The 15,864-nt window shown below is 47.6% G+C and overlaps 1 protein-coding gene across 2 annotated transcripts in view; it reads left to right on the plus strand.

Annotated features, from left to right (window-relative positions):
- Positions 1–15,864, plus strand: part of LOC102472026 (ST18 C2H2C-type zinc finger transcription factor) — a 140,700-nt gene that overhangs the window by 106,436 nt on the left and 18,400 nt on the right. For both annotated transcript variants that reach the window (XM_027771407.1, XM_027771409.1), the window contains exons 12-16: positions 5,945–6,007; positions 7,195–7,263; positions 8,832–8,894; positions 8,989–9,069; positions 10,188–10,409. In XM_027771407.1, the coding sequence (XP_027627208.1) occupies positions 5,945–6,007; positions 7,195–7,263; positions 8,832–8,894; positions 8,989–9,069; positions 10,188–10,409 (498 nt within the window). The remainder of the gene's footprint in view (positions 1–5,944; positions 6,008–7,194; positions 7,264–8,831; positions 8,895–8,988; positions 9,070–10,187; positions 10,410–15,864) is intronic.

Here is a 15,864-nt window from a genome sequence, read left to right on the forward strand (position 1 = left end):
GTAAAGACAGACAGAAAGCGAGAAATCACCCCCAAAGGGGGATGGCCATGCTGCATTCCCTTTTCCTCCCTTCTCCTCTCAGAAATTTGGGCATGCACGCACCCGCACCTCATGTGAGTTTCAAGCCCTGGATCCAGGACTCGAACCACAGTTGACCATTTGGGAGTCCTGAACCTTATCTGCCAACACCACCTGTTGGCCCCAGTCAAGTATTTTTATATGCAAGTACATTTAAAACTGCCAGTTAATGTGAATTCCCAGCAAAGACGCCAATGCCTGTCCCCTTCTGTACCACTCAGCATAAAATATATTTACATTTTTACAATGAAAAAAAAAAAGAGAGAGAGAGAATGTACAAACTTTTGTAGACCCAGCATCCATGTCTGCCCTCTGTTTCCCCTTTCTGGGAGCTAACGTCCTCAGGAGAGCTGTCTCTGCACACCTCGGTTTCCATCCTGAGCCCTTCCCGGGCAGCCGTTGTCCTCCACCAACCTGTTTCTGTAAAGTTCTGCAGGAACCCTCCCCAGGCTGGTCCTGATGCGCCTGCTCCTATTTGAGGGCCTCGGGAGCCTCACTGTGGTGACGCTGCAGGCCATAAAACAAAAAGATGATTAGAAATGCTTATGTTTTGACCAAATATTCTTAATCTGAAATTGATCCTCCCAGAGGGTCTAAGGCTTAGCTTCAGGAAGTCTGCTAAAGTTACAGAGCTTACAAAAAATCGTAAATCTTTCCTGGGGCTAAGAGGTCGTGGTTCCTATCACCCCCTTAGAGGGAGCTCCCGGACCAGAGCACCCAAAGGCAGTGAGTGCCTGTGACGTGTTAGTGAGTGAGCAGGTGAGATGCAGAAACCGTTTCCCATACATAATGACTAATACATGTTTTTTTTAGCTAGGTGGAGTTTTGCCCTAGGGCATATGTGCTCACTGTAAAGACAGACAGAAAGCGAGAAATCACCCCCAAAGGGGGATGGCCATGCTGCATTCCCTTTTCCTCCCTTCTCCTCTCAGAAATTTGGGCATGCACGCACCCGCACCTCATGTGAGTTTCAAGCCCTGGATCCAGGACTCGAACCACAGTTGACCATTTGGGAGTCCTGAACCTTATCTGCCAACACCACCTGTTGGCCCCAGTCAAGTATTTTTATATGCAAGTACATTTAAAACTGCCAGTTAATGTGAATTCCCAGCAAAGACGCCAATGTCTGTCCCCTTCTGTACCACTCAGCATAAAATATATTTACATTTTTACAATGAAAAAAAAAAGAGAGAGAGAGAATGTACAAACTTTTGTAGACCCAGCATCCATGTCTGCCCTCTGTTTCCCCTTTCTGGGAGCTAACGTCCTCAGGAGAGCTGTCTCTGCACACCTCGGTTTCCATCCTGAGCCCTTCCCGGGCAGCCGTTGTCCTCCACCAACCTGTTTCTGTAAAGTTCTGCAGGAACCCTCCCCAGGCTGGTCCTGATGCGCCTGCTCCTATTTGAGGGCCTCGGGAGCCTCACTGTGGTGACGCTGCAGTCCATGCCTGCCATTGGCCTCTAGCACACCGCCCTGCGGACTTTCTCCCAGCTCTGTTTTCCCTTCCTGGGCTGGTGCCCTTTAAAGATGGGCTCCATGCAGGGCGTAGGGGCTCCTCTGTCCCCCGCAGCTCCTGCTGGTGCCACCCAGCCTTGACCTCCAGCCGCCGTCCTGGACCCTGGGTGCTGGGCTCCCAGCAGCAGCTCCGCTCCCGGTCTGCCCAGCACGCCTCAAATGCTTGTTGCTGTCCCTCCTCCCAGCACACTGTCCCCATCGGCCTCTGCACGTGGCATCTGCTCTCCCTCACTCTTCTCTCAAATGTCACCTACCCGAGAGGCCTAAGGGCCACTGAGGTCCCACCCTGCCTGATACTCCTACCCACTTCCAGATCTTTCCTTCCCATGCAGGGCCATCTGCAGGGTGTGTTCATTCGTCTTCTCCCCTGACTTGTCCCCTGCTTCCCCCGTCAGTGTGGAGGCCCCAGGAGGCACGGCGCTCTTCTTCCCTTTATCTTGTTTTCCTTTCCTCTTTTTAAGTTTTTTGTTTTTGTTTTTGTTTTCATGAGTGAGAGAGGTGAACCCCCAATAGGGTCCAGATGTCCCCCCAGACCCCGCCAGCCCTAGCTCCTGGGCACATGCACACCCAGCACACTCAGGGAGGTCTCCGGACACGAACTGCAACCCTCCCAGGTGAACAGCCCCGCGGAGCAGCCCCAGCCACGTGGCCATGTCACTGGCCCTCATCTCCCCAACGTCATGGGCAGTGACCTGGGGCCAGAGAGCACATCTCGAATGCTGGGGCCAAGGAAGGGCTGGCCCGGAGTGCGTCCTCCGCGAACAGCGCTCCGTGCAGCATCTGCTTGCGTGGTCACGAGTGTGCTTTTTAAAGAAGCCTGGGCTCTGTATTCTTTACGAGTTTCACAGGCAAACGTCAGGGGCTCAGACCTCGCGTTCCCTTAGGAGTCAGTGTGCACCTGGTGGTGGTTGACACACGACAGATGGCACAACACAGGGACTCGGACTTCCCGGACACTTTCTGTCCCAGAGGCCACGCAGGTCAGCTGCGCTGCGTTCCCACACGGCGTGCTGCTCCAGCCTTTCTTCCTGATTCAGATCTCCTCCCAGGTGTTATTTTAATGCCTTCAAAAATGGCAACTCTGCATCCTTTGAAGGTAACTCACTGGACTTGGCCAGAAGTCACTCCAAACTGACTGCAGCATACAGGGCTGACAGGTGCACTGCTCACCGTCTGGGGCTCGAACGTGAAGTGGGATTATTTGGCAGTGGGCGCTTCTCATGATGCCGACGTGAATCTAGAAGGGGAGGAACTGTGAACAATTATGGGATCATAATCATGATTCTTAGGAGACTTACTGTCAGAGACTTCGCACGTACACATCTGACAGGCGGGGCGAGTACGTGAATGGGCACCCCTTCGCGGTGTCTGCGGTGGGCACGCCCCTCTACAAGGCTTGCCGCTTTCCAGGTCTCCGGGCAGTGCATGTCTCTGGGGCTTCTACCAGGCGATTTAACTTACCAGAAACTGTTGGGTTAGAATAGGATTTTTTTTTTTTTGAGATTTTTGCTATAGGGCACATGCACTCACCAGAGAGACAGACAGAAGGCCAGAAATGACCCCCAAAGGGAGATGGCCACACTGCAGTCCTTTCTCCTCCATTTCCCTCTCAAGAGTTTGGGCACGCATGTACACATGCCCGTCGTGAGTCTCAAGCCCCAGGTCCAGGATGTAGCTACAGTCAGCTACTTTGGAGTCCAGAGCCTTAATCCCTATTCCACCTGCTGGCTCCAGAATAAGATTTTTAAACATCGATTACCCTAGAATCTTCTTAGGGTGCAAATGCCATTTTCTGAGAGAACCAACTAGTTTCCTTTCTGGAGTTCTGGGTTTTTTATCTGTAAACCTTCTCGGAAGATGAAGGGACTTCAAAAAGCTTACGGTAAAGGGGATTAAAATATAAGTTTATTTTTGTACCAAAAAAAAAGAGAGAGAGAGAGACTAATTGAAATCCATGCAGTTTCCTGTCATGCGCATTTTCTTTGTCCGTCACCCAGTTTTCATGTCGGATTTTTTCCTGCAGACTTGAAACTCAATCTAGCTATCAGAATAAACAGAAATTCTTCCCACTACAATGTTATTACTAATTCTTTCTTTCATTCTTGACCACTTTATGCCACCAAACTTAAAAATTTTAATTAATTTAATTAAGCCAATTAAGTTAATATTTATTTTATTTTATAAGTGAGCTCTTAGGCAATATTAATGGAAGTAATTAAGAAATAGAAGTAAACTAAAAGAAACGCACTGCTGTTCGGGATCACTAGGTGGCGCTGTGTTTCCAAAGTGGGACTTCCGAGGAGCGGGAAACACATGATCGTCCAGTTCTCTTGTATGAGCTAGGGCATCTCCAGCTCTCTGAGGTGTTTGATTTTCAGGGCTCGTTCCAAGCTTGTGCAGCTCTGCCCATCCCTCTTCCTTCATAGGCTATCCGACAGGGAGGCTTAGAAGCTATAAACGTGCAAAAAAGTAAAGAAAAAGTTAGCAGGAATTAACGTTTGCACTGAGTTATCTTGCAAGTGCCATTCAGCTACTAAAGGCAACAAAGTCTGGGACCAGCATTTGGAGTAATGGCTACATTGCTGGACTCCCACGTAGTCAACCGCAGTTCGAGTCCCAGACCCGGTGACTTAGATTAGCTGAAAATTATTGGAAAGTAGCTCACAGAACAAAAAAAAAAAAAAAAAAAAGAAAGAAAATTTAGAAAGTGGCCAATGAGAAAATATCGGAAGTTATTTACCTCTCTCGGTGTCCCTGCAGAAGGGTAAATTCCGTGTACCACATATGTGGATAAGCCTCCTCTACAGGCAGAATGTCGAAGTGCGAGGCACGAATAACGCACATGGTGGCTTCTCCCCTCATCCTCATCCCCACCACACACAGCCCGGGCAGGCTGGGGTCAAAGTGAGCGACTCTTGAACAGCCCCCGAGGAGACCGAGTGAGAAACCGAGGGAGCGTTAACTGTGGAGGGACAAGGGCTAGGGATACGAGCTTCGTACACCTTTCTACCACACGCGGGAGATGCCCAGGACGGCACAGTCTCCGGGATAAGGAAGAGCGAGGCTCAGACTCCATGGAGGCTCCGGCCCAGCGGGCTCAGCCACAGCCAGAGGCTGGGCTCCTTGTGGGCCTGTGTGTCCGGAAACACCCCCCCCAGCCCCGCCCCGGGGGGCCCAGCCACAGCCAGAGGCTGGCCTCGTTGTGGCCTGTGCTGTCAGCAAACACCCACCTAAAATACCAGTTTGCATTTTAGTCAGAGATTTTTTTTCTTTCTCTGTGAGTGGTTTCTAAAGTGTTTATGAAATTACTAGGTTACTTGCTCTTTTTTTTGAAGAGTTTTTTTTGCTATATGGCACGTGCGCTCACCAGACAGACAGAGAGAAAGAGAGAGACAGAAAGCGAGAAATCACCCCCCAGGGGGGATGGTCACACCACAATCCCTTCTCCTCCATTCTCCTCTCGGGATCTTGGGCACGCACACACATGCACCTGGCGTGAGTTTTAAGTCACCGGGTCCGGGACATGAACCACAGTTGACCATGTGGGAGTCCAATGACATAGCCATTATGCTAACTGCTGGTTCCCTAGGTTACCTTGCTCTTAAAAACTCATGAAAACTTCTTTCTGGAATTCGTCATGTAATCACTGTCAGTGTTCCTAAAATCTGCCGTCATAATGAAGGGTAGGTTTATAATATTTATTTTTATGCTATTAATTTTCAAAGAAACAAAACACCATTGGTTGCTAACTTTTAACCTCACTGAGACATTCTTTTATTTATTTATTTATTTATTTAAGTTTTGTTTTTTTGTTTTTTGTTTTTTTGTTTTTTGTTTTTTTTTTGCTATAGGGTGCATGTACTTGCCAGAGATGGGGAGACAGAGACAGAGAGAAGGAAAGTAAGAAATCATGCTCCGGGCAGATGGCCATGTTGCAATCCCTTCTCCTCCATTCTCTTCTTGGGATTTTTGGGCACACACACACACACACACACACACACACACACGCCCAGTATGAGTTTCAAGCTGTGGTCCGCCATGTGGGAGTCCAGAGCCTTAACCACCACACCAATACTGGCCTGGGACATTCATTTCAGTATCACTTTGCTACATCACTTGAATTGGAGAATGGCAAGTGGTGTTGAAAACAGATGACTAAGAAAGTAACTCATGCTGTAATTCCAGTTTTCTTTTAGCTAGTATACTGGGTCCTGTGTCATATAAATCTTAGAACGCTAGCTTCTGCGTATCCTACACGCTGGCAGAGAAGCCACCTCATATTGTGTCAGGCAAAATGGCTTACCGCCGGAAACGTATTTCACTCTAACGCTGTGTTTTTCTATCGACTCAGCTGTCCGACGCCGGGATGTGATGGGAGTGGCCATGTCACAGGGAACTATGCGTCTCACCGCAGGTACCTACTGACTGCGTGCACTCAGGTGTTCATCATCTTGTTTGATTTTGTTGTTGTTTTTAAATTGTCAGAGGGCACACACTCTCACCAGGGAGAGATAGAGAGAGATGGAAGGGAAGAAAGCACCCCCCATGAGGAACGCCCACACCACAATTCTTCCTCCTCTCTTTTTCCTTCCTTGGGCATACACGAATATGCAACTGGCATGTGTTTTTCAAGCCACTGTATCCAGGATTCAAACCATGCAGTCAGTCACAGGGGATCCAGTTTCCTTAACCACCCCACTATGGGCTGGCCCTGATTTTTTTCTTTTGAAGGTTATCCATTTCTTCCATGAGAGAGATGGAGAGAAAAAGAGACAGCCACCTGCAGTAGAGTCTCCCCACCCCAGCTGGCCTGCATGGGGCATGCGTGCAGCCTGCCTCCCTCCTCAGGGCGGTCTCAGGGCGTGAACCCGGGACCTCTCCTAGGCAGGTCGAGCTGCACTGACACTGCACCACCACTGGCCCCAGGTTGATTTTAATTACTTATTCTCATCCGTTCTAGCAAGATAATATCTTGATCAGGAAATGGAAAATCGGTTTGTTATTTTGCTTTTCAGAAAAAAAGTTATGTGATGTGGAAATCCTACTGCTTGGTCAAAACACACTTCTGACGTGGTGGGGCTCACGTCAGGCTTTGGTTCTGTCTAGCTTCAGGACTCCAGTGGAACAGGCAAAGACCCAGAGTGACCCACAGAGCCCTGCCCCCTGCGGAGGTGGCACCGGGTCTGGGCAGAGGCAGGTTACGCAGTGAGAAAGGCTGTGTGCACCCTTCCCACTTACAGCCTCGTGGGCCAGATTTGCTTCCCCTGGGCCTTACATGAACCTGCGAGTCATCGTCGCCTGGCGAGGCACAGGGCCCTGGGCGAGTAATCTTTCCATCCCCCAGATCCAGAGCCCTGAAGTTTCATGGGGCTAAAACCCTTCATTTCCCAATGGCATCTCTGAGTCTGCAGGAACTAACTGAAGTGCCAGAAGGTCCAGAATGGTTAAAGGAACAATGCCAGATTCAAAGCCACTTTGTTTTGCTCAACCCCAATCTCTACTAATTGAGTATATGTTCACAAACTCTAGACATCACTTGAGTCAGATTTACATGTATCAAGTGGCATCTTGTCTTGTTTTCTTTTTCTCATCCCTCTTTAGTGTTTCTGGGTGTCCTTTAGCAGATAAGACTCTCAAGTCTCTCATGGCTGCCAACTCTCAGGAGCTCAAGTAAGTGTCAGGAAGCGGAGCTCGGTGTGTTCGTCTTCCTCCTCGTTCAGCATCAGTGGGATCAGCAAGGCGGAGGGACTTCCTTCTAACTAGACAACAACACAAGGCACTCTAGCACCAGGAAGTTGGGATGGCTAAAAACAAGTCACAGTGTTTTAATTTGCGAGCTCTGGGGGCTTTGTATTTTACAGTTGTTTTTAAAGAATTATTTATCACTTTTTAAAAATTTTTTAGAGGTGTTTGCTATAGGGTACACATGCTTGCTGGAGAGACAGAGAGACAGAAAGCAAGAAATCACCCCCCAGAGGGGAATGGCCACACCACAATCCCTTCTCCTCCATTCTCCTCTAGGGATTTTGGGGATGCACACACAGGTGCCTGGTGTGAGTTTCAATACATCGAGTCCAGGACTCGAACCTCGGTTGACCATATGGGAGTGCAGCAATATAACCATAATCCCATTGCTGGCCCTATTATTTAATTTTTATTTATTGGCATCTTTTAATTTCCTGTAGAATATGTGCATTCACCAGAGAGAGAGAGAGAGAGAGAGAGTGAGAGAATAAGCCACAGGATTGATGAAACAGTTAAGCAGAATACTTTTTCTGTTAATTTCCAAATTTATGCACTAAGTCAGACCTGTGAATGTGCAGCAAAGCATTTCTATCATCTAATTTTAAGAAGAATGCGTAATATTTTACTTTATGAGCATTTTGAGTCACACAACTCTCTCTCGCTTTGGGGTCATAAACACAATTTTGGCTCATTTTTCCATAGGCAACAAGATCACAAAGTCTCCTGTGTATTCGCTTTCATTTATTGATTTTAGTTTTACTCTTCTCAAATAGTTTTTTATTCCAAATGTCTCACACTTGCTTTTTCTCAATCCCGTTTTATTGCATTAGATCAACTGTCCACACTCTGTCACCAACATGGGATGACTAGAGGATATAGAAGCATAGAAAATGGTTACAGATAGCAGACAGTGTGGGGAGAGGGTGCGAGAAGCCGGAGAGTCTGAGGAAGGACATTAAGAAGAATAGAGAGGCAAGGCTTTTGTGGGACGAAGAAGTGGGTTGTTACCTGTGGAAGACAGCATGTATGGTATTCCCACTGGGCTGGTGAGAAACCTCCTCATGGAGGCATAGTTCCTTTGCAAGCTAAGTGACATATGTGATGGCATGTATCAAATGAGTTGAAATAAAAAATATTAAAAACATGTCCCATGTAGACTGGCACACTGCACACGGATGGGTGTGAACAATGGTGACCGCGTGTGTAGAATGCAGTAGGTGGGAACCTAGAGCAAACTCTGGGCCCATTCCAAGTTCCTTCCAAGAAGAGGTCTAAGAAAAGATGGACAAACATACTACGTAGCCACCCAGCGTCCCTCGATAGTTCCACATCTTCGAAGTTTGCAAAATGGATTGCTAACCTAGAGCTATTTATATTTAAGCAAAAAGAACGCCCCCTAAAGCCACTAATCCTGCTTAGCTCCGTCTAAATGTGTCAGGACGCCCTCCCTGCACTAAACCTCATGGCCCACACCCTGTCTCTGTGTTTTGCAGATGTCCAACCCCAGGTTGCGATGGTTCAGGGCACGTGACTGGAAACTATGCTTCCCACAGAAGGTAGGCCCGGCCCGTCCCTGAGGGCTGCACGTCTGCTGGGCGCAGGCAGGAGATCACATGCTCTGTTTTGTTCTTTGTTGGGTGCACCTTCCAGCTTGTCCGGCTGCCCTCGAGCAAGGAAAGGTGGTGTCAGAATGACCCCTACCAAGGAAGACAAAGACGACCCTGAACTTAAGTAAGTGCAGCAGTCGGGACACCAGGGTCGATGGTGTCACCTGGGTCAGGGGCGGGGCCATGGGGGGCAAGGGACCTGATGGGGCTTCAGGAAGGCAGGCCCTGGTACGCACAAGGACTGGAAGCCAGAGCCAGAGGGTTTGGGAACGAGAGGAAGATCTTCCCGTTCATGCCTGTCGCCCCAGTTCTTTTGTAATTCAAAAAGAAACGGAAGGCTTATCTTTTTCCCGATGACTTTAAAGGAACTTGCCTGGTGGAAATACAGTGGCACCCCCTGAAATGGTAGTTTTGCTTTAGGTAAAATTATATGGAAATCCAGTTCCTTTCTCTGTGGAATAGGCTACCAAGTCCAGACCGAGATGGGCCGATAGCGACATATGCGACACTGGAATTTAAATTGCTTCCTCTACAACATTACATGCAATATTTAAGCTGTTGGAAACCAAAGTCCCGGTTCTAGGAACCATGAGCTCTGCAGTTAGCGTTTTATACCCTTGGTCTTTGTTCAGAAGCCGTATAACACAGTGCTTCCACGGTTGGCTCCAGAGCTAAAAAACGTGGACATGAACTTGGCTTCGTGTCTAGTAAAAAGTTACCCAAGCAGTGGAAGCCTCATTTTCCCCACCTTCAGCTCAGGGCAACAACGCTATGCGGCCAATAGGTTTGCAGTGAATGTTAAATGAGGTACTGAGGGGCCAGCAGGTGCTATAGTGGTTAAGGTGCTGGACTCCCATGTGGCCAACAGTGGTTCGAGTCCCAAACGTGGCATCTTGAAACTCACACTGGGCACGTGTGCATGCGTGCCCAAAATTCTGAGAGAAGGGATTGCGGTGTACCTATCCCCCGGAGGGTGATCTCTCACTTTCTCTCTGCGTCTCCAGTGAGTGCATGCACCCTCTAGCAAAAATCCCTCCAAAAAGTAAATCAACTAAAAGGGAGATAACGCATGAAAAGCAGCTGGGCCCAGAGCCTGCCGCCGGTCATTCCTGCGAGCTCGGTGGTGTTCCCTGCCGGTAGGGGCATCCCGTAAGCCTGGTGGTTGCGCGTTTTGCCTTCTGCGTTGTACGGCTCCATCTCTGCCCTCGTCCCACTGGTAACGTCTCTACTCTCCCTCTCCAGATGTCCTGTGCTAGGGTGTGACGGCCAAGGTCACATATCAGGTAAATACACATCACACCGCACAGCTTCTGGCTGTCCCCTGGCTGCCAAGAGACAGAAGGAGAATCCTCTCCATGGGGCCCCCCTCTCCTGGAAACTGAACAAACAAGAGCTGCCACACTGTCCCTTGCCAGGCTGCGACGGGCTGGGCCATGTAAACAATGTCTTTGTCACCCACAGAAGGTAACGTCTGCTCCCTGTCTTCTCCTTGTGTTGTTTGTTGTGATTAGTTGTCACCGGGGTTGCTCTTGGGGAAGACCCTCCGTAAGCTCACTAATTAGGGCACTCCCGATGGCTTATCATCGAGGCTCGTTGAGGAGACACGTGCCTAGTCTACAGAATGAAAAACGCCGTTTTCCCTATGCGGGACATGGACTCCAGTTTTGCAGAGCTCTGGAAACCGCATGTGGTTTTCGTACTCTAGAGTATCGCGTCTGCTGCTGTTTTTCAGTGATCTGGAGTGTTCGCGGTTCACCCCACCCTGAGTGGCACTATGCACCCTCTGAGGCTTCGCCATGGTGAACTTGCCCTTCGCATGTTGGTCTCATTCCCTCCCTCTCGCGAACTGGCTTCGTTTCAGGCCAAAATCGTAGTTATTTTGCTGCTGGGAAGATGCGCCTCCTCTGGAGCAGCCAGAAAGAAAATGACACGGCAGTGCGGAGCGTACACAGGACACAGGGAGATTGAGAAAACCCTTTTAGGCTTCACAATGGCTTAATTCCTTTATCACTGTGTCATGTATTTCAACCAAGGCTTTTGTTGGGCAGCAGTGATCTTAGGCCAGCTTTTGGGTTTACGTTCCACATGAAGGAAAAGAGCTAGAAAGTTCCTATGTCTTTCTGCAGTCAGCCGGCCCTCGTCCAGTCTTGGGGCCACTCTGAAGATGGATTTACCACCCCAGGAAGCTTCAGGGATTCCTTGATGCTTTGTTTATGTTCAGTGTTAAACTGAGCAAAGTCGGGCACTTTGACATGTGTTCCAACTCTGCAGTTATATACTGGTGGTACCAGAGATGAAGCCTTCCGGGAACTGTTTATCTGAACGTGCATGCAGTGAACGCTCCTCATGGAACTAGCTTAAATGGCTCAGGTGGTTGGTTTTGCGACGGCTTACCGAAGCAGGTGCGTGTCCACAATAGCACGCTATTTTCTAGCTCTGGAATCCTTACTCCGGATTGAGGTTCAGCGGTCACAAATCGAGCGTGTCTTGTGCCAGGCTCCTCCCCGGTGGTGCCCCCACTAGTTCCCAGGCACACCCTGCACGGGACACAGCAGGACTGTGCCGCGAGAGCGCATCCTTCAGTGAGCGATAACAGAACGATCTCTCACCCTCGTGGAGAAGTGTTCATGATGACACAAGGCCCGGTGAGGACAGGAGCAACAGGAACGTCCCCCTGTAGGTGGGAAAGTAGCTGGGGGTGCCACTTTCAGACGTCACTTGCCTTTAAAGAGTCAGGTTGAAAATGAGCAAATGAATGTGACCCTGACACCCATCCCTGAGCTGTGGGCTCATGCCCCAGGTGATCATTTGCAAGTTAGAACCCAGAGCCCTGACAGGACCTCTGTGGACATCACTGCCCCAACTCCAAACTGGAGACAGCCAGCCACCACTCCCAGTCCAGAGGGCAGGCAGACAGCAATGCCCACACACAGGGACAGCCAGCAGCAGGGAGGACAAAGGCCTGGCCAGGGAGTTGACATGTACGTGCAGCATAATTTTGGTTTCGAAAAGTTAAGAGCATGCAAAATTACATTTGAAAAAGTCAGGTAATTATTAGCCTACAGTTCAACTGAATGGTTATTTGGAGGCAGAAAAGCTGATTGTTCAGAGGGCCCCTGGGAGATTTGAGCTTCAGAGATCCCAAGAAGGCATATTCTATATTTCAAGGTAAATGGTATTTGTTTTTAGAGGATTCTTTAGACCACAAATGTACATTGTGTGTGCATGTATACATATTATATATTTCATAATAAGAAAAAAGAAAATTATGAGTTCAAAAATATAGGCTGCAATATTAATGCTGAGATATTATTTTCTTGGGAAAGAAAGCAATGAAGAGCTTCGACAAAGGAATCATTCAGATTTCACGGCTCTTCGCTAGAGATTTCTCTTGCTACTTAAGAGATTAGGAGGCTGGATTTAATTTGGGGTATTCTCTTTAAAGTAGAGTGCTTTTCACTGCTGTGTGTGGAGTGCAATGAAATGATACTACGAATGCCCAGTTTATGGCTGGCTGGCGCGTAGTAGGTATTTGACGTGTGGTGTCCTTCGCTCCCCAGGGAAATAATATCGAGTATACACGTTTATACACAGGACCTCATTACAGTAAGGGTGAGGTCCTGGCGTAGCACGTTTTAACCCACGGCAGGCTTTGGTGCCTTGCGTGCTTGCAGTCTGAGCTCCCGGGCTGTCAGCACCCTTCCAACCAGGAGGGGCCTAGTAGGGGCCAGTGTGTGTTCAGCGTTCTGTCCCTCAGAGGGCGCCCTACGTCACTTCCCTGGTTTGTCTCACCCTCACAAAAGCCCGTGAGAACACAGGGTTCTAATTAGCCTGTTGCCAGCAGAGAAAACAAGAACAGGCTGGTCATAGAATTGCCCTCGGATCTGGCCTTGGCCCCCCAGTCCCTGCGTCATCCCACATCCCCGGGGGCTTCATGGCTGCCATCACGTGCCAGGCGTGGTGCTGAGGGCGGCAACGTGCTAGTGCTTCTCAGCCCAGGCGGGGACAGCAGCCAACTCATCTTATAGCACAGTTAAGGCCCAGCTGGCCAGTGCACTGCCTCCGCATATTCATATAATAATCACTGTAAAACTCTGCTCTAAATCCTCATACAACAAAATTTCCCCTTTGAGGAAAGTGGCAAGCTGAGAGGACAAATTATTTATCCCAACACACACACACACATCATTACAGTTGCTTATAGTTTTAAAACCAGAAGTTTCTCTCTCCCTCTCTCTCAAGATTTTTTTTGCTATAAGGTACATGTGTTCACCAGAGGGACAGAAAGAGAGAAAATGAGAGATCACCCCCCAGGGGGATGGTCACGCCGCTGTCCCTGCTCCTTCATTCTCCTCTCAGGATTTTGGGCACACATGCACACACGCCCAGTGTGCGGTTCAAACCTCTGAATCTCGGACTGGAACCGCGTTGGCCATGTAGGAGTGTCTTAACCACTACACCACCTGCTGGCCCCAAGAAGTTCTCTTACTAACAGAAGCCAGCGCCATCCCACCTTTCTGGTTTTACTGAGATATAGTAATATAGAGTAAGCGATGATATCCATTCCATAAATTTTATCACCTGCCATTTTGCTTTCAAAGGCAGATGAAGACATAGTTTAAAATTGCCTTGAATTACATTTTAGAGTTGCAGCTTTGGTCAAAACCATAGAAGACACATTTTTCCCCTGCCTTTTCAATATGGAGCTCAAACCCCAAAAGTTAAACCCCAGCCTGCCAAACTCCATCCTCAAAAGAAAGGGATATTTAACATATCTGGGGTCTGATTTCCTCCTCTGAGTTCATATGTGTTTTGTGTCCTGGAACATGTAACTGTTGGAAGAGACAAGGGATAAGGGATCAAGTGGCACTTCTGAAATCAAAGTCACCCCTCCATGACTATGTGAGGAGAACTCAAAAAGTTCGTGGGAAATGCATATTATGGGAAAAAAAAAAAAAAAAAACTATGTCTGGCCTGGAAATATTTTAGCACCAATATAAAGTCATACTTGAATTCCTTTTTTCTTTATTTTATATATATATGTATATATGTATATATATATATATATATATATATAGAGAGAGAGAGAGAGACCTTTCTCCTCCACTCTCCTCTCAGGATTTTGGGCATACATGCACACACGCCCAGTGTGAGTTTTAAGCCTCCAGGTCCAGGACTCGAACCGTGAACCGTGGTCAGTCATGTGGGAGTCCAGCATTGTAACCATTATGCCACCTGCTGGTTCCTTCAATCCCATTTTTCTATACACTCTTTAAAGGGCGAATTATTCTTTGGTTCTTGGTCACATCATTATAGACAGACACTTTCTTAACTTTTCTATAACACCCAGTCACCCTAGAAATTCACTACCGTATTGTCTGAACAAAGAAGGTCCTTTAGGGGAGAGGGCCACAGAAGTTCTAAAGAGGTACTCGTACCCATGCTGTTGTGATGGGCTCACTGCAGGCCACCTCCAGGGATCCAATCAGCAGTGAACAGTCATCCTGTTCATGACCATTTTCTGAAAACAGAATCTGTGACATGAAACATGAAAGACTTGTACAAAAGCTTCAGGGAAAGTGGAAAAATAACAAAGCTTCGAGCAACCGCAGTTGACAGTGAGAAGTTTGAAAAAAACAGAAGACTCAGCTCCAAATTCAGTTTATACCTGTCCTCCTTTTTTCTGTGTAAAATAATTTATAGTCTATAAATTTGGGAAATTACCTAAACTTCTTTACAATATTACTTATCTGTTATTTTTTATATCTCAGAGAATCTTAATATAGAATAATATAGTGTTCTTTAAAAAAAAAATTCAGTCAATATTTATTGAGGACTTTGCTTCAGAAGTATTTCTTTCACTTTGCCAAGTGCTCCCAATGTCAGGTTGAGATTACTGTTTTGGATATGAAGTATAAAGAAATTTCCATACGAAAACATATTGTAAGTGGCTGCAGTGGTCATTTTTATTTTGATCTAAAACTCGTTTCTACAAAAATACAACAAATTGCCAAAGAATTAATGGCTGCTTAGAAAAACAAAATTATCTGATCATAAACGAGAAAAACAAGTTTTGTTCCATGTCATTATCATACTGAGCAATTTAACTGAAACAGCTGACATTAGCGGAAAGAAGTCCGCTGAAGAGCGCAACTATTAAATGGGAAGGGTTGCGAACTCGCCGAGGATAATAGGCTGCTCAGCAGCGATCACCGGGAAGAGCCTCCTTTATTCCTGTTCCAGGGTAGGGTTTTTTAATGAAAAACTGTGTTTTAAAGTTAAAAAATATCACACACTTTCCTATAACCAAACTGAATTTGCCAAAGCAAGGTGGAGGGGAATGGAGACCCATCGATTCGAGTCATTCTTTAAAGATCAGACCACGCTGTGTGCAAAGACAGGAAGGGTTGAAATCTGCTTTCCCAGGATTGTGAAAAGTGAGGGCCAGCCAGTGGCATGGTGGTTAAGGCAGCTGGATCCCACATGGCAGACTGGACGGTTCAAGTCTCAGACCCAGAAGCTTGAAAACCTGTGTGTATATGCCCCCAAAATCTTGAAAGGAGGAAGAAAAGAGAAGAGCTTGTCGAGCGACCATCCCTCGTGAGGGATTTTTCTCTCTCTCTCTCTTTCTCTCTCTCTCTCCCCTCACTGTCTATCCCATAAGCACATGTGCCCTCTGGCAATTAAAAAAAATAAACGACTAATTGGGAACAATTTTTATTCAAAATACGTATGCGCACTTTAGTGTTTACAGAAAATAAACTGTTGATGGGAACCAACAGTTAGCGTAATGGCTATGTCGCTGGACTCCCACGTAGTCGACTGCGGTTCGTGTCCCAGACCCGGTGGCTTAAAACTCACGCCGGGCGCGTGTGCGTGCGTGCCCAAGATCCCAAGAAGAGAATGGAGGAGAAGGGAT

This window comes from Tupaia chinensis, unplaced genomic scaffold, assembly GCF_000334495.1.
Source record: "Tupaia chinensis unplaced genomic scaffold, TupChi_1.0 Scaffold000031_1, whole genome shotgun sequence".
Lineage (NCBI taxonomy): Eukaryota > Metazoa > Chordata > Mammalia > Scandentia > Tupaiidae > Tupaia > Tupaia belangeri.